We start from the raw sequence: 23,256 nt of genomic DNA on the forward strand, positions 1-23,256 counted from the left end.
CAGATCTTGAGAAAATATTTTAAAAGAATTCCAACAGGAAATCCTGAATTGAGACTTAAAACAGGTCTTTATTGTTCTTTCAATAATCAAAATTGGGGTATGGGTTAGCTCAGTTAGCTAGACAGTTGGCATGTGGTTTAGAATAACACTAACAACGCAGGGTTTGATACCTGTATCAGCTGACATAGACTTGGGGCCTGCCACCTCACCCTGTCCTGTAGTAAAGTCATGGCATAAGCTGTGGTTTAGTGTCCTCTGAAATATCAAAGTTGCTACCTGGAGAAAAAGAATAGCCTTAACAACTTACCTGCCTGATTCAGGGAGGCTCCCCACTTTCATTTATTCCCTTCTTGCAGAAACTCAAATGTGGACAGGATATGACCATTGTGATGCTTACCCAATGCCCTGCATACAAGCAAACTTGCTTCCCCTTGCCTGGGTAAACTCCCCACTAAGTTTCCATATAATGGCATCCATCACTTGAGCATCCATATGCACAAACAGGCTCCAAAAAATGGATTGAAGACAGTTATAGGCTGTGTTATATATATTTTATCAGTAAATAATCTGTGGAATTAAACAGCTTTGAGTGACTTTTCTTGATTTAATGTACCAGTTTAATTTAAATTTAACGTATTGATTAAAAATTCAGAGTACTTTCCTTTCACTGCAACTCAAGTGGGAATTAAGAATTAACACAAGTTCCCTTTTGGACATTGACAAGCTGAAAAATTAAGATATAATTACAATTGCAAAATAATCAATGAGTGTTTGATAATTTCTTACTCTAGTTCCTCAATGATATTTTTGTATTTTTCAGTATCTTTCGTTAATCTAGTTCTTAAGTTTTGCTTCCGTGAAAAAAATTCCCGTTTTGCCTCAATTTCCCTGAGGGTGTCATTAAGCTGATTGAAGCTGTCCGAATATTCTTTCTGCAATAAAGTAACAAAAATTATCAGCATTAATATATCGGTACAATCAGCAACATAACATTCTTGCTTGACAGATGGAGAATTTTATGATCCAATATTAGAAATGAAATGCAGCACCCTTCATATAAGAAAGTGTAGGATTACTCTGAAATTATGAAGGAACAACTAGACTTTTCTTCATTGATGAAAGGAAAACTGAAAGTGGGCTTGGTTCATATCTTTAAAATGCTGAGAAATATAAACAATGTAAATGAAAATGGGCTATAGACAGAATTTGCACAAAGAAATAGGAGGCATTAAAATGATCAGACCTGAAGTGAGACAAGGAGTTCCAAAAAACTTCCTTCCTCCACAGGCTACTGGAGACCCACAATCCCAGTTGAAGCTGAAGCAACCAACTGCTTTAAAACAACCTGTGGAACTCTTTACCACAGAGAGCTGTATAGGCTGGGTCATTCAGTATATTCGAGGCTGAAATAGTCAGATTTTTAATCAGTAAGGAAATCAAGGGTTATGGGAAAAGGCAAGAAAGCAAAATTGAGCATTAACAGATCAATTATGATCTCACAGAATGGCGGAGCAGACTCGATAGACATTAATGACCTGGAAGAAGGAACAGAATGTAAGGTTTCCAAATTTGCCAATGATACAAAAATAGAAGGGCATATTGTAATGAGAATATTGTGATTCTGCAATGGGATATAGATAGATTGGGTGACTGAGTGAAAACCTGGCAGATGGAAATTAATGTGGGGAAGTGTGAGGTCATGCACTTCAAAGGGCAGATTATTATCTAAATGGAGAGTGACTGCAGGTGAGTGAAGTACAGATGGATCTAAGTGTTCTAGTGCATGAATCACAAAAAGCTAGCAGGCAGGTCCAACAAGTAGTTAAGAAGGCAAACGGTATTTTGGCCTTTATTGCAAAGGGGTTGGCATATAAAAATAAGAGTTTTGTTGCAATTGTACAGGATGTTGGTGAGACCTCACCTGGAATACTGCATACAGTTTTGGTCCCCTTACCTAAAAAAAGGATATAGTAACATTGGAGGCCGTCCACAGGAGATTCACCAGGCTAATTCCTGAGATGAGAAGGTTGTGCTATCAAGAGAGATTAAATAGTCTGGGCCTGTATTCCTTGTAGTTTAGAAGAGCGAGGGGTGACCTTATTCAAACATATGATACTGAGGAAGCTTGACAGGGTAGATTGTGAGATGTTTTCACTAGTGGGAGAGTCTCTAATAGGGAACATTAGAACTGAGGTGCTTAGAAATTTCTTCTCGCAGATGGTGGTGAATCTGTGGAACTCTCTGCCCCAAAGGGTAGTGGAGGCTGGATCATTAGAAGTATTCAAAGTGGAGGTGAATAAATATGTGATAGATCGGGGAATAGAGGGATACGGGGAAATGACACAGAAGAGGAGTTGAGGCCGGCATGGATCAGCCATGATCGTATTGAATGGCGGGGCAGGCTTGAAGGGCCTGCTTGCCTACTCCTGTTTCTACTTGTGTGTGTATTCTGTTGACGTGTTACTTGCTGACCGGATCATGTCTATTTAGTTATCGATTACATATAGGTACATGCAAACTGTTGAATGGTTTCCTTTTATTGCCAGTATGAATCTCATTACATCATGTCATATGTCCAGAAAACCCATCGATAAGCACCTCCCATACTACAAAATGGCCTGAATCATTCTTTACTTTCATCTAGGAGAGTCCACAATTGCCAGGAAAATTGAGACACGATGTTACAGCAATGTAAAATCAAATGATTTCTGTATTTTTCTAAATCTTCACTACATGCTGAGATTAGGCCAGATAGAGCAGACTCTACAGTGTAGACTTTCATTATGTGAATTACAATTCATACACAGATGGCAGACTACAAGGAGTGTAAGACAATCAAGTCAGGCAGAATTCAATCAGCCAGTGATTTGTTTTTCCCAAATAAATTGTCAGTGCAAATAAAAAGGAAAAATCTGAAAATGCTAGAAACTCAAAATCAAAACAAGAAATGTTAGAAATGTAGAGATGAGTCAGCATCTGTAAAGAGAAAAAGCAAGTTAACATCATGAATAGTAGTTTTCATCAGAAACGAAAACTGAAAAATAATCAAACTCCTTTGTCGTATCAGAAAGAAAAAGATGGTGTAGAAATAACACATATTCTAATAGCCAAGAAGAAGGTATAAGTCGGGTGACCTGCAAACTATGGAATAGAAAACCGCTAAAAATATATAAAAGGTCATCGTAGTAATTGTCTTAGAAAGGTGTATAAAGAAAAAAAAGTGCAAATAACTAAGGTGGGCTTAAGACATAGAAGAGGTATATATAAGGAAAAGGCAAGAAATGGGGAAATGAGAGATTAAAAACCTGCAGATGACTACCTATTTAACTCCTTCTGGTGTCTTTCAGCAGAGCAATTGCGGATAAGATAGGTTGATAAATAATTAAAAATAACAACTAGGGTAAAGGATGTATAATTATGTTTATTGAAGTAAGAGAAAGCTCTCCATCAAACATAAACACCTATATAGGCAATTTTTTATTGAGCAAGGGTATCAATGGACATGGGCCTAGGTCAGGAACATGGAGTTAAGCAACAGATCATCCATGGTTTTATTGAATGGTGGAATGGGCTCGAGGGACTGAATGGCCTACTCTTGTTCCTATGTTCCTAAACCACAATAGTCTTATATTTTAATTAAATGGCTCCCCCATCCAGGTACTTGGATGTAATGGGACACATTTTGACAGACAAATGAAGACAGCTTTGGATGCATAAGGGAAGTTCAATCTCCAAAACTGAAGTCAGGTCAAGATCCTACTAACATCCCACCCACGTCTGGATTTTAGTCAGGCAAGTTTGAAGGCCAGCAGGGGACCTCTGTGCTGACAAGTAAGTAATTCAAATAATCCAGTAAGTAATTAAGTACTATCTTAACCAAAGATTCGGACTTTAAATGCTAGCAAACATGGGAGAGGCTAATGCAGTTCTGCTGTAGAACAAGAGGCTAAGCAACAGCAAAACCAATAGCAGCAGCAGAAGAAACAACACCAGCCTTCTCCTCAGCCGCATGCCACTTGACAGGGCAGAGCAAATGGAAACAGAGATCTAGCTCAAAGGTTACTAGGTTCCCAGGCAAACGATCAGGTCGCTTGACATGTCTGAGCACTGGTACTCATTGCAGTACCTCAGATTCATCAGCAGAATTTCCATTAAGATGGAGAGATTTTGGGCGCAGTTACCATCTACATTCCTGTGTTTGCTGAACTTCAAAGATCCATGTGTAATTTGAGCTTTACCTGACCCATGCTGGGATCTGATTAATTGGAAATTCTTCCTTTGACAGATCTAGTTCATCATCCCATCTGACTTCTCTAATTGGCCAGGGATCGCAGAAGCCAAATGGTAACATCCTGGTTGAGCTGAGCAGCAATGGCAAAGAACACTGCAGAGCCCAATAGTTACCAAACATGTTGCAGTACCTACCACTTCCCCATGGAATATAAGTGGAAAATGTCTAATCTGGTACACAATGGTTAGCATTGCTGCCTCACAGCACCAGGGACCCAGGTTCGATTCCATGGTTGGGTCACTGTCTGTGTGGAGTTTGCACATTCTCCCCGTGTCAGCGTGGGTTTCCTTTGGGTGATCCGTTTTCCTCCCACAATCCAAAGATGTGCAGGTTAGGTGCATTGGCCATGCTAAATTCTCCCTCAGTGTACCCGAACAGGCACCAGAATGTGGCGACTAGGGGATTTTCACAGTAACTTCATTACAGTGTGAATGTAAGCATTTTTGTGACTAATAAATAAACTTCAACTTAAAACTATTACATATCCAAGCAAGCTGGGTCTTTTTCCACAAATGAATCTGCCTTCCAAAGCCATTTATAATGAGATTGAACAAACCATACCAGGACAAGACTTTCGTGCAGTTTCTTAGTATTTCATGAGAAATTAGTGGAAGCGCATGTTAAGGACAGGAGGGAGTTAATTTAAACAGCACTAATTTCTCCTCTCACCATCAGTCCATAAACAGAAAGGAGTTTTGATACTTGCAATAGGAGAATGGCATACAGGCCACACACAGTCCCCACTTCAGTGAAACCACCCTGGGCACGTTGGTCAGAGAGGAGGAAGCTATGAAAGAGATCCTACTTCCACTGTGGGGCAGAAAAATCTCAAGACTGAACATCTGCAGAAAATGGGAGCATGGGAAAATTGAATCAAATTGAGGGGGCGAGAACAGAGCCATGTGCGTGCTGTCAATGGAGCTCTGTACTATTGAGAAGCCCATTAACCTGGAAAACACAAATAGCATTTCATCTGGATCTTCATTGTTTATGGAGAAGATGGCAAAGTCCCTTCTCATCCTATTCAATGTCTATGTCAGCTTTCTCATGCTTCTGTGCACAGCAAACTGCAACACTTTGCTGATGTCAGCTGCTCCCAAATGGCAGAAGTTTGTTGCATAGAATGTAAAGAGGTTGTGATCTTCACAGATGTTGTGAGGGCCCCCTTCATCCTAGTTTGAGCTTCAGAGTCATAGTGAAGAAGGTGACACAGCTCTCTCACTATCTCCTTTGTGAAACAAAGCCTTCCGAGGTTTTGCTCATGGCTCATTGTAACGTAAGACTGGGACCCCTGAAAGATTCTTTCTGGTTCATGACTTCTACACAGAGCCTCTTTTTAAAATGTTTTTCTGTGCGATGTGAGTGTTGCTGTCTAAGCTAGCATTTGTTGCACGTGTTTAACTGCTTTTGAGAAGGTGGTGGTGAGCTACCTTCTTGAACTGCTGCAGTCTATCTGCTGTAGATGCACTTACACTGCTCCCCCTTTTTGGCTCTTCCACTGACTGTTCTACTCATGTTGCTGAGCAAGTGGCACTGCAACAACTGCCCCCATACCCATGTAAGGCAATGTAATGTTCTGCCTTCTTAAAGTCACCAAAAACCAGCAACTCACCAGTGCAAATTAACTATGTGCCCATTTTGCTTTGTAGACTCTAAATTAATTGCAATGCATTAGTTTCATCCTACAGTTAGTATTTGCATTTTCCTCACAAGGCTACATTCATAAATGATATTACTAAGTAATAATAAAAAATTATTCTGTATTTAGTGGAAACAATTGTTTCAGGATATGACTAAGCTATAATCTTACAAGTAAACATCATTCATGTAATGATGCCATCTACTGAGCACTGTGGCAAGTGGCATGCATATATAGGTCCAGCACATAAAAATTACCTGACCATCTATCAACTGATTTTGCAAGTCCATCTTTGTTTTCTGTAGATTTTCAATTTTCATTTTATGTTTTTCTTTGAATCCATTTAGTTTCTCATTCAACAGCAAGAATGTCTACAAGAAATTGCAGAAAAAGGAAACTAGTTATCCAAGGGTGTTTAATTTTGTATTGTTATGCAGACACTACTTGCTTCTGCAGTCATGGAAATGCACTTCAAAAGGTAAATGAGATTTATTGGCTGGAATTTTACCGTCTTGCCCGCCATAGGAATCGGAGCGGGCGAGGGGCAGACCATGGTAAGGTCTGTTGACCTTGGGTGAGATTTACGATTTCAGGATGAGCGAGGCTGAAAAATCCCACCCTACGTTTCTAAAACACAGTAAATTTGAATTCCATTTTTGGAAATTACAATTTTGTGTCTTTCAATAAAGTTATTTTATCTAATGTTAAAGGGTACAAATAAAGTATTGACCCTGATTTTCCAGGCAGTGGCGGAGTGTGAGTGCATACCGCTGATCCTGATTAAAACTGTGCCCTTACCTTTTTATTACACTGGAGCCTTCGGATCTTCCTGTCCAGGTTCCAGTCTGAATCCAGCAATGATGTACAATTTCAGCAAAGCCACACCGCTTCATCATTTTTGCGTGTGTGGGCTGGTGAACAGTGTTGGGTGTGCGGGACGAGGGGGTGAAAATGCTAGAAGGATGGGCATTTCCTGGGCTACTGGGGTGGTGAGTATTGTCTGTGGTGTAGGGAGGATGTGGGCTGTGTCTATGTCTTCAGGGAGAATGAGGATTGTCGGGAGGAATGAACATTGTCAGGGGTGTGGTGGGAGGAGGAGGAAATGAGCAATATTGGGGTTGCCATGGATGCTGGAGTGCTTTGATATTCCACCTTATTTACTTGGAATTGCACTACTGGACAGGCTTTACACATACAAGGAACTTCTCTAAGTAAATCAATATAAAAACAGCACAGGCATAAGGCATGAAAACAGAAATTGCTGGATAAACTCAGCAGGTCTGGCAACATTTATAAAGAGAAACAAAGTTAACATTTTGGATCTAAATGATCCTTCTATTTTTCTCTACAGATGCAGCCAGACCTGAAATTATCTAGCATTTTCTGTTTTTATTTCAGATTCCAGCATCCACAGAATTTTGCTTTTATTAACAGGTATAAGTCAAACAGCTCAAGTTTACATATTCCTGGGGGCTCCCATGGAGTCATTTCTGGTGTACCAGAGGTTCCATGTTCCAGGTATAAATCAACTCCCAGGAATTCCTGCTGACATTGTGAAACTCAAGAGGGGCAGATGTCTCAGCATTTGCTGTTGTTTTGACCAGAAGGTCTGGCCCATTGTTTCTTAGTGGCTTTGTCCAAGTTTTTAAAAATAAATTATTCATAAGGATTGATGATGTAATGCATGGCAACCAGAGACCGTCATGCATCGGGCAGCAATTGCCTTAATGTGGAGTTGCAACGCCTGAGGTTTGACCAAGCTTTCATTCATCCAGAGTTCTACAACACAATCCAGAAGTTACTGTAATATTCAGAACCAGCACACATCCTGTACACTAAGTTTGTTATGCCCCTGTTTTTTTATGAAAATGAGGGGCTCCTGTAATTCAGCTGGAATGTCTCTCTGACGCTTCACATATACTTCTCTATTTGCAATGGACACTTCAAAGGAAGCCTGCATCAGAAAGAGACACATTGTCTGCTGGTTGACCTTTCTTTTTAATACTACCTATTGCTTCATTTATTTTGGGTGTTTGTGCCTTAGAGCAGTGGTTCCCAAAGGGTGCGGCGTGCCACACTGGTGTGGCGAGAGAGGATGGCAAGTGTGGCGGGAAGATTCAAGGACAATCAAAGAAACATTTAAACATGGTTTAAGCTAGCATTGTTTTATACTTTCTGGATGTCCCATGATCACATTATAAAGTAGTTGTGTTCTATGTTATGAATCAAGCACTGCTAGGAGTTGTATTTTTTTTGTTTTTGAATGTATTTCTTATCAATAAAAAATTTGGTGTGGCGTGAGCAAAGTTTTATTCCGAAAATGTGGCCCAGTGAAAAAAGTTTGGGAACCACTGCCTTAGAGGAATGTATGCCTGTTGTAGACAGTGTAAGAATCTCTTTAAATACTGCCCGTCTGTCTACTGTCAAATGTTTTACTGCGTTTTTCCCCATCTATCACAGCCAACTAGCCCCTCATACTTTCATTACTTCCTTTCTTTGAGTTTTAATTATACAGCATTCAAACTTCATGCAAAATTCTATCATATTACAGTCACTATTTTCCAAAGGCTCCTTACAGCAAGGTTATGAATAGCCCTTTCCCATTCCAAAACAATAAATCCAAAACAGCCTGATTCCTTGTTGGCTCTTCAATGCATAGCTTCAGAAACCCATCTTGTGCACACTCCAGGAATTCTACCTCCAGAGAATTGATTTGTGCTGTTGGAGTAAAAGTGAGACGCTGCCAGATGGAATCCCGAAATTAGAAGATACAAGATGGTTACCTGGTACAAAATGGACTCTGTGGAAAGACATTAAAATGTGCTGACTTAGGCATAGACATTGCACAACGAACTAACCTGTGAGCTACATCCTGTTATTGTATAAAAACTACGGAACAAACAAAAAACCAGACCTTGAGGTCCAGATGGTCAGCTTAGCTTAAGATAAAGCGGAACCGAAACAATAAGTTTTTGTTAATGGTTGTTTTTGAAAGAATGTGATTGAAGGTCAATTGTTGCTCGGGGGGCATAATTGGCTAATGTGTGTAACTAACCAAGGCTAATGATGTAATAACTGCTAATGTCTGTACTTAGAACATAGAACATAGAACAGTACAGCACAGAACAGGCCCTTCGGCCCACGATGTTGTGCCGAGCTTTATCTGAAACCAAGATCAAGCTATCCCACTCCCTATCATCCTGGTGTGCTCCATGTGCCTATCCAATAACCGCTTAAATGTTCCTAAAGTGTCTGACTCCACTATCACTGCAGGCAGTCCATTCCACACCCCAACCACTCTCTGCGTAAAGAACCTACCTCTGATATCCTTCCTGTATCTACTTGTCGACTCTTTGAAATGTATAAAAGAAGCTCAGCTGCCATTTTAAAATTGAGAAGTTGACTGCGAGCACTGCGAAGTGCCAAGCACTTCTCCCAAAGCTTTGTTCTTTCAACATCAAAGATGTTGAATCTTTAAGTCTGACTCCGAGTGGTGATTTCCCACAACAAATTGGGGTAGTCGGCAGGATCTCACTGCTGGTGAGTTGATCGGTTGGCCTCGATTAGCGAACTGGAGTAGAGATTATTGAACTGTGGGAGTCAGACTGAGCCAACAATGCAGTTAAAAATGGGTGAAAATTAGGGGGATTTATGGGACTATCGGATAGAAACAGGAATTGATTGCTTGTGCTGATCGACTAAGGACAAGGAAGTGCCTGTCTCAAACGCGCAACCTTAGACCGGTTGTTAAGAGGGGAAATCCCCCACACGATGGTCAGGACCATAAAGTGGGCGTAGAGGCATAAAGGCACTTAGGATCATGAAGTACAAATAGCAGAGGTCATTCAGCATCAAACTCTGTAGTGGCGAACAAACGCAGAGTTTGCCATCCACTTGCATAAAACGTTGATGTATTTGTCTGTCATGTTGTAAAGCGGTGCGGTAAAGAGCTGATCACCCTGACCGAGAGCCGGACTCCGGTGGAGGAAACACGTTGCTGAGAAGGTAATCGTGGCCGTGAATATAAACAGAAATCCCAACGAAGGGCTAGGAGCCTGCAAGATGGCAGGTAAGGAAACTAAGTGGGGACCTTCCCTTATTGATAAATGTATGACAGTCAGACAATCGTTGATTAAGAAGATGCAAAGGGATAGCTGGGATGTTTCTCAGACCTTAGAAGAACAGAGAAAGTGGGTAGATGGGAAAAAGAAAGACAAAACAAAAAAGGCAGGGGTATTATTAATACATCAATTAGCTGGACTAATTGGACAAGTAGCCGCCTCCACTAAAAAGTGGAACGAAGACAAAGGACAAAATTAAGAAATTAGAATCTAGGGAATTAGAAAAAAGGAATCAATCATTCGAAGAGAATCAATGGGGAGGGGAAACTGTCCCTTTGCCCCCTTACAGGGCAATACAACAGGAAGCGACAGCCCCCCCCAGAAGAAGGAATAACGCCAGGATATAACTTGGCGCCAGTAACCCGAGGGGGAACGGCCGCGCAGCCAACAGCACATTACAAACCATTCACCCCGGGCGAGAGACAACAGATAATGGCCTCCCTGGGTAAACTACAACCCAGAAGCAAATACGAAATTTTGTGCAGAACTAGATACAGTCTGGGTAGGACACCAACTGCACTTAAGGGATGTACACCAACTAGTCAGGGCCACATGCCCAGCGGACAAATGGAGGCAGGTAGCCGGAGGGCCCGCCGCCCTCCCCGGAGTAGACTACAATGGGGGTGCTGGACGCGTGTGGTAGCCCTAACGGCAGAGGTGGACGCCCAACAGCCACCCTTCGTCTTGTTTAAAACGGAAGTACAGAGGGTTTTGGGGAATGCCCCTACCAATTGGAGTAAAATCACAATGACCAAGCAACAGAAGGGGGAAGGGACCTCTGAGTACAGGGAACGATTGTTCCAAGTATACCAGGAATGCTCAGGGCAAGGAAACCCAGGCCGTGGAGATCAAGCCTTCATCCAGGCTTTCAAGGATGGGCTCTCCAGCGCCCACCAAACCATCTTAAAAATGGGAGTGATCATGTTCCAGGATTATGATGAACTGGTGGAATGGGCAAGCGGCGTACACGGAGGGGGAGAGGAGAAATCTCAGACGAAGATAAAACAGGAAAGAGTAGCCGCCTACGGTAGCGGGAGCAGAACTAAGCCCAAACTGACCTGTCACAATTGTGGCCAACAAGGGCACTTTACAAAGGAGTGCCGGGTCCCAAGGAAAGGAAATAAATTTGGAAACAGTCCAAACATCGTAATTACTGTAATAAAAATGGACACACGGAAGCAATATGTTGGGACAAACATGGGAGACCCCAGCCCCGATCCGTTTCCACAGCAGAATTGGAGGAACTAAGGAACCTCCGAGATCAGCAAGACTGACGGCCTGCAGCCCCCATTCATAAGGGTAAGAAGGAGGGAAGGATCTATGTGTCTGCACTGGTAGGGGGCAGGCAATGTCAAATGCTGGTGGACACAGGAGCATCCATATCTGTCACCGACCTTCCCTTACCCACTACAAGTAGGATGATTTATCTAACAGGGATAGGAGGGAACAAAACACCCGTCTACCTGAGCGAGACCATGTTAGTAGAAATAAATGATTTGTATATACCTTTGAGATTCTATGTATGTAAAAATAACGAGGGTACAAGAATAGGAAATGATTTAATGAAATTTTGGTTGACTGCGGGAAGGGAGAGCTAACCTGGCCAAAACGGGACGTCCGGAAAACCAGAATGGGAAGACTCACGAGTCACCTTGAGACCATCAAGGTGGCCACAGCCACCACTAGGGATTGGCGACTAGAAACAAAGGGGTTTGGAGCCATCCGTGCCTCCGTCCCCGGAGTATGGGCCGAAACAAAATTAGACACTGGCCTAACCAAAACTGACCCGATAAAGGTGCCCGGACCAGAGCATAAGCCCTACCAACAATACCCGATAAAACCGGAAGCAAAGGCAGCTGTAGTAGAAATAGTTAAAGGGTTAGTGGAGAAAGGAATCCTGAGGGAAACTACGAGTACCACTAACTCCCCTACCTGGCCAGCGAGCAAACCCGATGGAAGTTACAGGCTCACAATAGACTACACTGCCCTCAATAAAGTCACGCCCAAATTGCACCCCATTGTAGCAAGCCTCTCGACAATCCTGAATGGGTTGTCACCGGAGCATAAAATCTTTACCGTATTAGATATAGCCAATGGATTCTGGTCCCTACCCTTGGATCCCAAATCCCAAGAAAAATTCGCATTTACAGTGGGAGACAAACAGTACACTTGGACTTGCCTACCGCAGGGATTCCACAATAGCCCTGCCATCTTCCATCGAGTAATGAGTGACATCCTGAAAAGGGTAGAACTACCAAAGGGTAGCACGATTCTACAATACGTGGATGATATATGAATAGCCTCAGAATCCAAGTCAGGACATCAGGGAGCACTATCTCTAGTGTTGAATGAACTGAAAACCGCAGGGTTAAAGGTGAGTCCCAAAAAGGCACAAATCGGGAAAGAACAAGTCCTGTACCTAGGGCACTTAATATCACAAGGACTTAAAGAGATGCCAACAGACCAAAAGAAGGCGGTACAACAAATGCTGCGGCCAGTCACCATAAGAGGAGTCAGGAAGGTGCTGAGACTGTTTAATTATAGCCGAAATTTTATCCCGGAATTCGCAAAATCGGCAGAGCCTATACAGAGTCTAGTTAAAGGGGGAAAGCCAGCTTTAAACTCCGTAGAATGGGGACCTGAGCAAGAAGAGGCCTATAATAAGTTAAAGGCAGAACTGATATCAGCCCCCGGACTGGGACTACCAGATTCCAATAAAGATTTCCACATACATTGTAACAATGAAGGGGGGCTCTACTCTGCAGTAGTAACGCAAGATCATGGCGATAAACGGAGACCCATAGGTTACTATTCAACAGCAGAAGGGCCAGTAGTAACCGGACTGCCAAGGTGCATAGCTGCCTTAGATTGTGCCGTCTGGGCCGTAAAGGTTAGCGAACCAATAGTTATGACAGGAAATATAATCCTCCACACCAAACACACCTTGGTGGAAATGCTAAATACAGGAAAGTTAAGGTCCGTCTCGAACATGAGAAGGGCCAAATGGGAAGCCGTCCTCCTACCTCCCAGCAAATCAGTTATAATAGTAAGAGACACAGGAGATAACCCAGCAGAAGGAATTTTGGATACAGGAGAACCACATAACTGTGGAAACGTAGATATGGATGCAGAAGAAGGTAAGGTAAAGGATGTACCTTTAGCAACAGCTGAAAAGACCCTTTTTGGAGATGGCTCACGTAAATACGTGGAAGGATCACCCTGGACAGGATGGGCAGTAGTAAATGACAGATTGGAAATGGTAAAGTCAGAAAGAATTGACGGAGACCTATCTGCGCAGGTGGCAGAACTAGTGGCACTCACAAAGGCCCTAGAATTGTCTGAAGGAAAGACAGTAAATATATATACCGATAGTAGGTACGCGTTCGGAGTAGTACATGATTATATGACGGCATGGGGTATGAGGCGGTTTGTAACCACGGGAGGATCGAGGCTTTACGAAAGGCCAGCGAAAAACCCCGAGAAGCGGCAGTAATAAAAATCAAAGCACATCAGAAGGAACCAGAAAGGGATAACCCCAACTAGTTAAAATACAAAGGGAACCTAGCCGCAGACAGAGCAGTGCAACTAGCGTTAGAACAGGGGGCAGTTGGTGAGCTGCCAATAGCAGTAACGGGCCAGACAGAAGACGAAATAGATATTCGGGACTTACACGAAGATACCTCGGAAGAGGAAAAGGGTAAGTGTGAAGCACAAGGAGCGAGCAAACGGACTGATAACGTTTGGAGACGCAATGACAAGGTAATGGCGCCAGAATGCATACAAAACACCCTCTTGGAACTATACCATGGACTCTCACATGCGGGAAGAGAGGCCATGGCAACTAGTATAGGAAAAGAATGGTGGTGGAAAGGAATGGGGAGGGACATAGCCCGACATTGTCACCGATGCGTGACATGTGCACAATACAACCCCGGTCGACCCATAAAAATTAAGATGGGACACCAGTCCCGACCAAAGGGAGCCTGGGAACATCTGCAAATAGATTTCACAGGGCCACTACCACAATCCCACGGTAAAACCTATTGTTTGGTTATCATAGACCAGTTTACCAGGTGGGTAGAAGCGTTCCCTACCAGAAATTGTACTGCCAACACGGTGGCTAGAATATTGGCGGAGGAGGCAATCCCTAGATGGGGAATACCCATACAAATTGATTCGGATCAAGGGACGCACTTCACCGGAAAGGTAGTAAAAACAGTGTGCCAACTGATGGGAATAAAACAAAAATTCCACATCCCTTACCACCCGCAGAGTTCTGGAATGGTAGAACGCATGAACCGAACCCTTAAGAATTCCCTGGCCAAGGCCATGTAAACATCAGGAAAAACGAGGACAGAAGTATTACCTATTATATTAATGAAGTTTAAGATCCACGACAAACCGGACAACCGGATTAACCCCTTATGAACTAATGACAGGAAGGGCGATGCAATTACCAGAAAACATCATAACAGGTGGGGCCGATGTAGGCCCACTAAAAGACAAAATTAAACGGTATGTTTTGGAACTAAGCGCCCAACTAAAAGGGATGCGTAAATTAGTAAGAGACAATCAGGAAGAAAGAGACGCACAGAGAGAGCTTGAAATGCTCCCTGACGTCCCGATGGCAGGACGTCGCGTCATGGTAAAAACATTACCTGAAAAACCGGGGTTTGCACCAAAATGGAATGGTCCATATGAGGTCATAATCAGTGAACACACCTGTGCCTGTCTGGACATAAGAGGGAAAGGTGCATGGAAACATTGGACCCAGCTGAAATTGTACAAAGAAATTAATGAGTAACATGTGATTCACGATTAATCAATAAAGTAACCAGGATACTTTCCCCAAACAGGTGACAACTGCAAGCAAGTCCAAATTAATATTATATTATTGGAACGTAACAAACATGTCTAAGATAGCGTATGTAATTGTGTCACTCTATGTTGTCACGGTTGTAAAGTTGACAGGATTAGAAGATAACTTATTTTTCAAGACCCATGTACATTTACACGGTAATCGAACCGTGTGTTACCCGCTAGCCCAATCCGTAGAGGCCCTGTTCGTGGCCACGCCAGGGTGGACCCCCATGACTTATATACGGCAGATACCTCGGACGCACCCTGTAAGGGAAATACAGGCAAATATAGGAGGGGTATACAGGGAAGATGTGTGGAACTAATAAACTCCACAGATCCTGTGTGCAAGGGGCTCCAGGGAGTGAACGGGAGAGTATGCTCAGACGATACAAACTACCTGCTTTGCTTCTCGGGGCATATGCCTTGGTCCCCGAGAATGTTTCCTGTCAACAGACGCAATGTGCCCGTCAGCGCTGTCAAGTAAACAGAGTAAGAGTTTTAACAACACCAGGTTAAAGTCCAACAGGTCTATTTGGTAGCAAATGTCATTTGGTGTATTTGGTAGCAAATGGCATTTGCTACCAAATAAACCTGTTGGACTTTAACCTGGTATTGTTAAAACTCTTATTGTGTTTACCCCAGTCCAACGCTGGCATCTCCACATCAAGTAAACAGAGGCCAGTTTACTTGTACCTGTAACGAGCAAAGATGCCTGAACGTGAACGACAGAGTCCATTTTGTACCAGGTAACCATCTTGTATCTTCTAATTTCAGAATTCCATCTGGCAGCGTCTCACTTTTACTCCAACAATTCCCCCTTTTGGTCCTGGAGGATGTTCACGAAATCCAGATGACCAAACAACCTCTGTGTAGATGGCGTAGCAATATGTATATATGACCTTTGGGGAATCCACCTCCCTGGTGTTCCATACATATGCCATGCCTGTGACTCCAAGTCACTCTTCAAAGGTACCTGTCTTTGTCGCCCTCTCCTTCCTTGGCGTCTTCGGGTGTTCCCATTAGATGTTCTTCTTCAGTGACCACACTGGCCCCTGGCACAATCCGAGCCATCATTACTTTACAGCAGATATTAAAACATCCGATAATCAAGCAACAAGCAATTATTATTACAACAAGAATAATTAGTCCATGCATTAAATAAGACCCTCAGGATCCCCCCAATAACCATTCGAGCCATCTATTCCCCTTCTTAGGGCCTTGTCTAAAATCATCGAGCTGCTTTCTTATGTCATTAATGGCTTGGGTGATGTTGTAGGATTCATCTGTGACATGCGTTATACATTTGTCTCCTATTATTGTGCATACTCCTCCCTGCTGGTCTAACTGATAATCTACGGCATAGCGGGTCTGCTGCGTGTACAATCTTAATTCAGCCAGTTTTGGTTGATGGCCTCCAGTCCCTTTGATGTGCTGTTTCCCAGAATGGTTAATCCACAAATAAGATAGTTTCTATTTTTGGCGCTAATTACTCCTGCTGTTCCCCCCAGATGTGGAGATGCCGGCGTTGGACTGGGGTAAACACAGTAAGAAGTTTAACAAGACCAGGTTAAAGTCCAACAGGTTTATTTGGTAGCAAAAGCCACACAAGCTTTCGGAGCCTTAAGCTCCTTCTTCAGGTGAGTGGGAATTCTGTTCACAAACAGGGCATATAAAGACACAAACTCAATTTACAGAATAGTGGTTGGAATGCGAATCCTTACAACTAATCAAGTCTTAAAGGTACAAACAGTGTGAGTGGAGAGAGCATTAAGACAGGTTAAAGAGATGTGTATTGTCTCCAGACAGAACAGCCAGTGAGATCCTGCAAGTCCAGGCAAGCTGTGGGGGTTACAGATAGTGTGACATGAACCCAATATCCCGGTTGAGGTCGTCCTCATGTGTGCGGAACTTGGCTATCAGTTCCTGCTCAGTGACTCTGCGCCGTCGTGTGTCGTGAAGGCCGCCTTGGAGAACGCTAAACCAAATATCAGAGGCCGAATGCCCGTGACCGCTGAAGTGCTCCCCAACAGGAACAGTACACTCTTGCCTGGTGATTGTCGAGCGGTGTTTATTCATCCATTGTCGCAGCGTCTGCATGGTTTCCCCAATGTACTATGCCTCGGGACATTCTTTCCTGCAGCGTATCAGGTAGACAACATTGGCCGAGTTGCAAGAGTATGTACCGTGTACCTGGTGGATGGTGTTCTCACGTGAGATGATGGCATCTGTGTCGATGATCCGGCACGTCTTGCAGAGGTTGCTGTGGCAGGGTTGTGTGGTGTCGTGGTCACTAATCTCCTGAAGGCTGGGTAGTTTGCTGCGGACAATGGTCTGTTTGAAGTTGTGCGGCTGTTTGAAAGAAAGAAGTGGGGGTGTGGGGATGGCCTTGGCGAGATGTTCGTCTTCATCAATGACATGTTGAAGGCTCCGGAGGAGATGCCGTAGCTTCTCCGCTCCGGGGAAGTACTGGACGATGAAGGGTACTCTGTCCACCGTGTCCTGTGTTTGTCTTCTGAGGAGGTCGGTGCAGTTTTTCGCTGTGGCGCGTTGGAACTGTCGATCGATGAGTCGAGCGCCATATCCTGTTCTTATGAGGGCAACTTTCAGCATCTGGAGGTGTCTGTTGCGATCCTCCTAATCCCAGCAGATCCTGTGTATACGGAGGGCTTGTCCGTAGGGGATGGCTTCTTTAACGTGTTTAGGATGGAAGCTGGAGAAGTGGAGCATCATGAGGTTATCCGTGGGCTTGCGGTACAGTGAGGTGCTGAGATGACCGTCCTTAATGGAGATGCGTGTGTCCAAGAATTCAACCGATTCCGGAGAGTAGTCCATGGTGACCCATGGAATTCTCCTGTAAACTCATAGATAAATAAATATAACCATAATGGTGCAAATAGATGCAGCCATTGTAGTGTTGGAAGTCATTCGGCTTATTATAAATAACAATTTGCAACATGTTGGGCGGGATTTTACGCCCCGAAACTGTAGAATCCTGCCCGAGGTCAATGGACCTTTCCATTCTCTGCCCCTCACCCGCTCTGATTCCCATGGCGGGTGGGGCAGTAATATTCTAGCCGTTGTGTCACTTAAATAGTTTTCTCAATTAAAAAAAGATGAATTAAATAACACAAGATTTTGTTGGCCTATTTTGGCTGTATGGTCTAAGGCACATTTTTAAACTTTGATACACAGTTCTGTACATCTTATTACATTAAAATTAGTGTCAATAGTAATTAATATGTTTATATTACAGATCAATATTTATTCATTACACCTGTCAGTAGTTTTCAATGTTGCATAACAATGACATTTTAGAAGTAATCGCAGCTTACATTTACACTTTATTTTTAACTACCATAATTATTCGAAGTTGCCACACTGCCATTCTGTCACTTTTTAAATTGTGAAATGTGTGACACTGCATTGTGACATATGACTTTTACCACGCCTTCCAAGACTCAAGGTGACTAATGACTTCACTGCCACAATTTCTGTTGTTCTTGCCACTTTGGGGGACTATCAACATCTGTCACTGACATCAGAGCATTATTTTTAAAAAATCATGTTATGGGGTTACTTGGTTCTGTATATTGATATAGGAGTACAGCCTATAAATATATTTCCTGTCTCAAGAAACAAGTAACAGACTCAGTCCAGCTTGACAGATTACATTGCAAATCAGGAGTACCTAAACTGTACATGAGTTAAAAGCTCCCTCCTCTCCTTGGCCACAATAGCACCTGTGGAATATTTACTCAGATGGGTGAGCCTTGGCATTGGCTGTGCAGCCTGATGACATGCATGGGTGCCTCCCCCCTAACAGCTCAGCCCCTTTCCTCTCCCCCAACAGTTCTGCCCATTCCCTCTCACCGAACAGATCAACCCCTTATCCCACAACAGCTCTGCATCTTCCCTTCCCTGCAACAGACCAGCCCCTTCCCTCTCCCCAACAGCTCTGCCCCTTCCCTCTCCCCCAAAAGCTCTGCCTCTTCCCTCTCCCCCAACAGATCAACCCCTTACCCTCAACAGCTCTGCCTGTAGCTCGGACCTACACCTCCCCATTTAGCTTTCTCAGCTCAACACACACCCCATCCACTCCCCCACCAACAGCTCACTCAGGAGATACACCAACTTTCCAGTGTTAAAATGGAGTCACAGTGGGAAAGAGTTTGGCAGACTGCTCCAGGTACATTTACTGCTTTATGTAATATGATCACTTCAACACACTTTTGTCAACTGAAACCCAGTTGGATTTCCTTTTAGAACAAAACTGTTATTTTCAAAGAAATAAAGGTCATATGAAATCACCTGTGAACTCCAAAACTTAGGAGATTCGTGCAGCAAAATTTAAATCGATTTCTATGAAATTATAAAATGTTTTATTTCTATAGATTCAATTGAATGTTTACCCCCTCTGAATGATCAAATAATCTTAACTAAAATCCTCTAAGAAACTTACTTCATTGTGGGCCCGGTGTACGGTTTCATATTGTTTAAACTTGGCTTCAATATCCTCAACAATTTCCTCAGCTTGTGTAACCTTCTTTAAAACACTTTCTTTCTTCTCGTCGGCATTGTCTCTGATGCGAACCAGTTCGTCAGTCTCCGATTTAACTTTGGCCTGTATTTAGAAAACAGCACCATTGTACAGTTAGAGCTAAATACACTGGTGAAATATGTATTCATTTTCAAAATACTATTTTTAACATTTAAGCTCGATGCATCAATCAGTGATTTTAGAGGGACAACAGTACAAAGTGCTAAAATGGGCTGGATTTTCTGATTGCCTGCTAGAGTGTTTGAGGGCATGTGGGTTAATGGAATGCAACGTTTAACCTTCCTGTCACTTTCCAACCTGCCCATGACCCACCTTTTATTTTACAAGGGGCAAGAGGGAGATGCAGGCAATCTGCCACCACTTAAGTGCCTCATTTCACCCCCGTTGCAATTTTACCTACTGCAGCAGGAGGCCAATGTCAGAACAAAGAACAAAGAACAATACAGCACAGGAACAGGCCCTTCGGCCCTCCAAGCCCGCGCCGCTCCCTGGTCCAAACTAGACCATTCTTTTGTATCCCAGGTGGATAGCCCTGTAGCTTTTACTGTGTGGGCAGATGTCAGGAACCTCCTTTGGGGTCCCCTAAACCCACTGGAGGGGTCCCCCCATCTCCTACACCAACCCCCCCCCCCCCACAATCTCACCTCCGACTGCTATAACCCGGCCCCACAGCCCTCTCACTTGGGTCTGCTAGACAAGCAAATAAAGTTTGCATCTAGTAGCCCGAGTGAGACTGGTAATTAAAGGTGCATGATTCATTTGTGCGTTATCTGGTCATTCTTGATATATGGCCTCATCGTATCTCATTGCAGCTAAAGAGATATTTATTTTGGCAGGCATTAAAGACATCCATCTTCAATCTTATCTTATGAGAATATCATAGGTCGTTTACCTGAAGTTTTGCTCGCTGTACCAGTGCTTCTTTGATTGTTTTCTTTAGTTTTCCGATCTCAGTCTATTGATGAAAAACAAAGTTTAAAAACAGATTGTCAAACTGCAATGGACTTTCAGTGGCAACAACTCACATTTCTTGAAATTACTGAAGCCTACCTACTAAAACTCAATGCATCAATAGAGTATACACATAGTCTGGTAATGTAGTTGATCATCACATAAATGGGACTGCCCTGATTCTGACACACACTTTAACTGATGACAGTGCTGTTGACAATAAAAAACAGCTTCAACAGTCCCGAAACAATGTTGCTGCTGCAAATCAATTGCATGACGTGCCAGGTTCCAGGTGATATGAATGCTGAAATGAAGTTTACTCTTAAAATTGGTTAGTTGACCTGATTGTAGCAGGACATGAAGCAAACAATGACAAAGCTCACTCATCCTCGGAGGATGCTATTCACTAAAATTGATAATATAATGGACAAGGCCAGCACATAATGCTCATTCCCAATAATCCTTGAGAGGTGGGTTTTGAGCTGCCTCTTTCAACTGCTGCAGTCCGTGTGGTATCTTGGTTAGGAAGAGATTGTAAGATTTTGACCCAGTGACAGTGAAGAAACAGCAATATATTTCCAGGATGGTGTGTGTGTGTGTGTGTGTGTGTGGGGGGGGGGGGGGGGGGGGGGGGGGAGGAGGAGGAGGAGGAGGAGGAGGAGGAGGAGGAGAGATAAAATTAGTAATCACACAGTAAAAGGCCTACTGGAATATAGTGATCAAAATACAACTGAATTCTATACTAAATTTAAACCAGGTTTAAATAGCTTGCAGTCATGACCAGGGATAAGGGTAGCACAGATACCAATTTGCGAGAGAATGAGGCGATACACAAGTTCTGCTTTGGAGAATTCAGATGAGCACTTGGATGTAGTGGCCCACAGAAGAAGGTTGATGGATATGTTTACTGAAATGCTTGGTCCATTGGCCAGCCTTTTTAAAAACTTCATCCATGCGATGTGGACATCAAAGGCTAGGTCAGTATTTGTTGCCCAACCCTAATGTCCCTTAAGAAGGTGGTGGTGGGCTGCCTTTTAGAACTGCTGATGTTGGTATACCCAGAGTACTATTAGAAAGTTCCAGGATTTTTACCCAGCAATAGTGAAGGAACAGCAATATATTTCCATGTCAGGATAGTGAGTGGCTTGGAGGGGGATTTCCAGATAGTGGCATTCCCATATGTCTGCTGCCCTTGTCCTTCCAGATAGTAGTGGTTGTGGTTTTGGAAGATGCTGTCTCAGGAGATTTGGTGAGTTCCCACAGTGCATTTTGCAGACGGTACACAATGCTGCCACTGTACATTGGTGGTGGAGGGAGTTAATGTTTGTGGATGGCCAGTCAGGTGGGCTGCTTTGTCCTGGATAGTGTCAAGTTACTTGAGTGTTGTTGGAGCTGCACTCATGGAGATTATTCCATTACACTCCTGACTTCTGCCTTGTAGATGGTGGGCAGGCTTTGGGAAGTCGGGGGGTGTGTTACTCGCCAAAGGATTCCAAGCTTGTGACCTGCTCTTGTAGCTACATTATTTATATGGCTAGTCCAGTTCAGTTTCTGGTTAATGGTAACTCCAAGATGTTGATAGTAGGGGATTCAGCAATTGTAATACCATTGAATGTCAATGGTCATTGTCTGGCACTTGTGTGGCACAAAAGTTACTTGCCACTTGTCAGCTAGAGTCTGGATCTTATCCAGGCTTTGCTTCATTTGGATATGGACTGCTTAATTTTCATTCATTCATGGGCCAGGCAAGCATTTATTGCCCATCCCTAATTGTCTGCCTGAAAACCTGCCGTCCGTGGCAGGGAGAATGGAAAAGTTTGGCACCAACTTTGCACAAGACTTTGTGGAGAGCTTGGAGCCCATCATCTCCTGTGTGAAAGTGGTGACCAACTCCATGTGAACCCATACAGACCCAACAGATCTAACCTTGATGCCTAGTGTCAGGTGGCTGACATCACAGTTTCCATTGCACCACACGTAGCTTCTACAAGAGATCCAAGTGTTGCAGTGGGAGCCCAGGTGAAATTATGCAAGCTTAACTTTCTGCCATACAAGCTTAGCCTATTGCCATTGTAGCCGTGGTTGCCAATGTTAAAATGAGTTTGCAAGGTCTCAGCAGTTCAGCAATCTGTCCTCCAACACATTACTAGGATTGTTGAGGTGTCACCCTGGAGGAAGTTGGTAGTGGTTCTAGAGGCACAAACCAGTTGTCATCCCTCGGGATGACTGTACTCTTGCTGTGGCTTGTCAGCTTGCCAACACAGACTGATTGCTCTATGATGCGATGATGCAGTCCCAGGTTTAACAGCAGGCAAGCAAGACAATGTGGCAGGAGCTCAAGAAAAATGACAGCAGGATCTTCCACTCATAACCATGGTGGTTGCAATTCCCACCCCAGAGGCCTCCACGAAATCAATTTGAATCCTGCTAATGGGATGCAGATGATGGGCTGACAGGAATCGCACCCCCCATGCTAGATCATCTGCGGCATCAGCGGGAACTCATGCCAGTCCACAATACAACTGGACCAACATGGATGCAAATGTCAGCATTTACCTTAAGAAGGCATGGGACAGCTTCCAAAGGTGGTGGTGTCGTGGTATTGTCACTGGACTAGTAATCTAGTTTATTTATTTATTAGTGCCACAACTAGGCTTACATTAACACTGCAATGAAGTTACTGTGAAAATCCCCTAGTCGCCACACTGCGGTGCCTGTTAGGGTACACTGAGGGAGAATTTAGCATGGTCAATGCACCTAACCAGCACATCTTGCGGACTATGGGGAGAAACCTGAGCACCTGGAAGAAATCCACGCCGACACGGGGAGAATGTGC

The 23,256-nt window shown here is 43.5% G+C and overlaps 1 protein-coding gene across 1 annotated transcript in view; it reads right to left on the reverse strand.

The window, feature by feature from the left end:
• Nucleotides 1-534: 534 nt before the first annotated feature.
• Nucleotides 535-23,256, reverse strand: part of ccdc178 (coiled-coil domain containing 178) — a 121,961-nt gene continuing 99,239 nt past the window's right edge. The window contains exons 13-16 of the mRNA XM_078216098.1: nt 20,362-20,424; nt 19,371-19,532; nt 6,188-6,301; nt 535-932 (exon numbers count right to left, since the gene is read on the reverse strand). Of these exons, the coding sequence (XP_078072224.1) occupies nt 783-932; nt 6,188-6,301; nt 19,371-19,532; nt 20,362-20,424 (489 nt within the window). The 3' untranslated portion in view covers nt 535-782. The remainder of the gene's footprint in view (nt 933-6,187; nt 6,302-19,370; nt 19,533-20,361; nt 20,425-23,256) is intronic.

Source organism: Mustelus asterias, chromosome 7, assembly GCF_964213995.1.
Source record: "Mustelus asterias chromosome 7, sMusAst1.hap1.1, whole genome shotgun sequence".
NCBI classification, from domain to species: domain Eukaryota; kingdom Metazoa; phylum Chordata; class Chondrichthyes; order Carcharhiniformes; family Triakidae; genus Mustelus; species Mustelus asterias.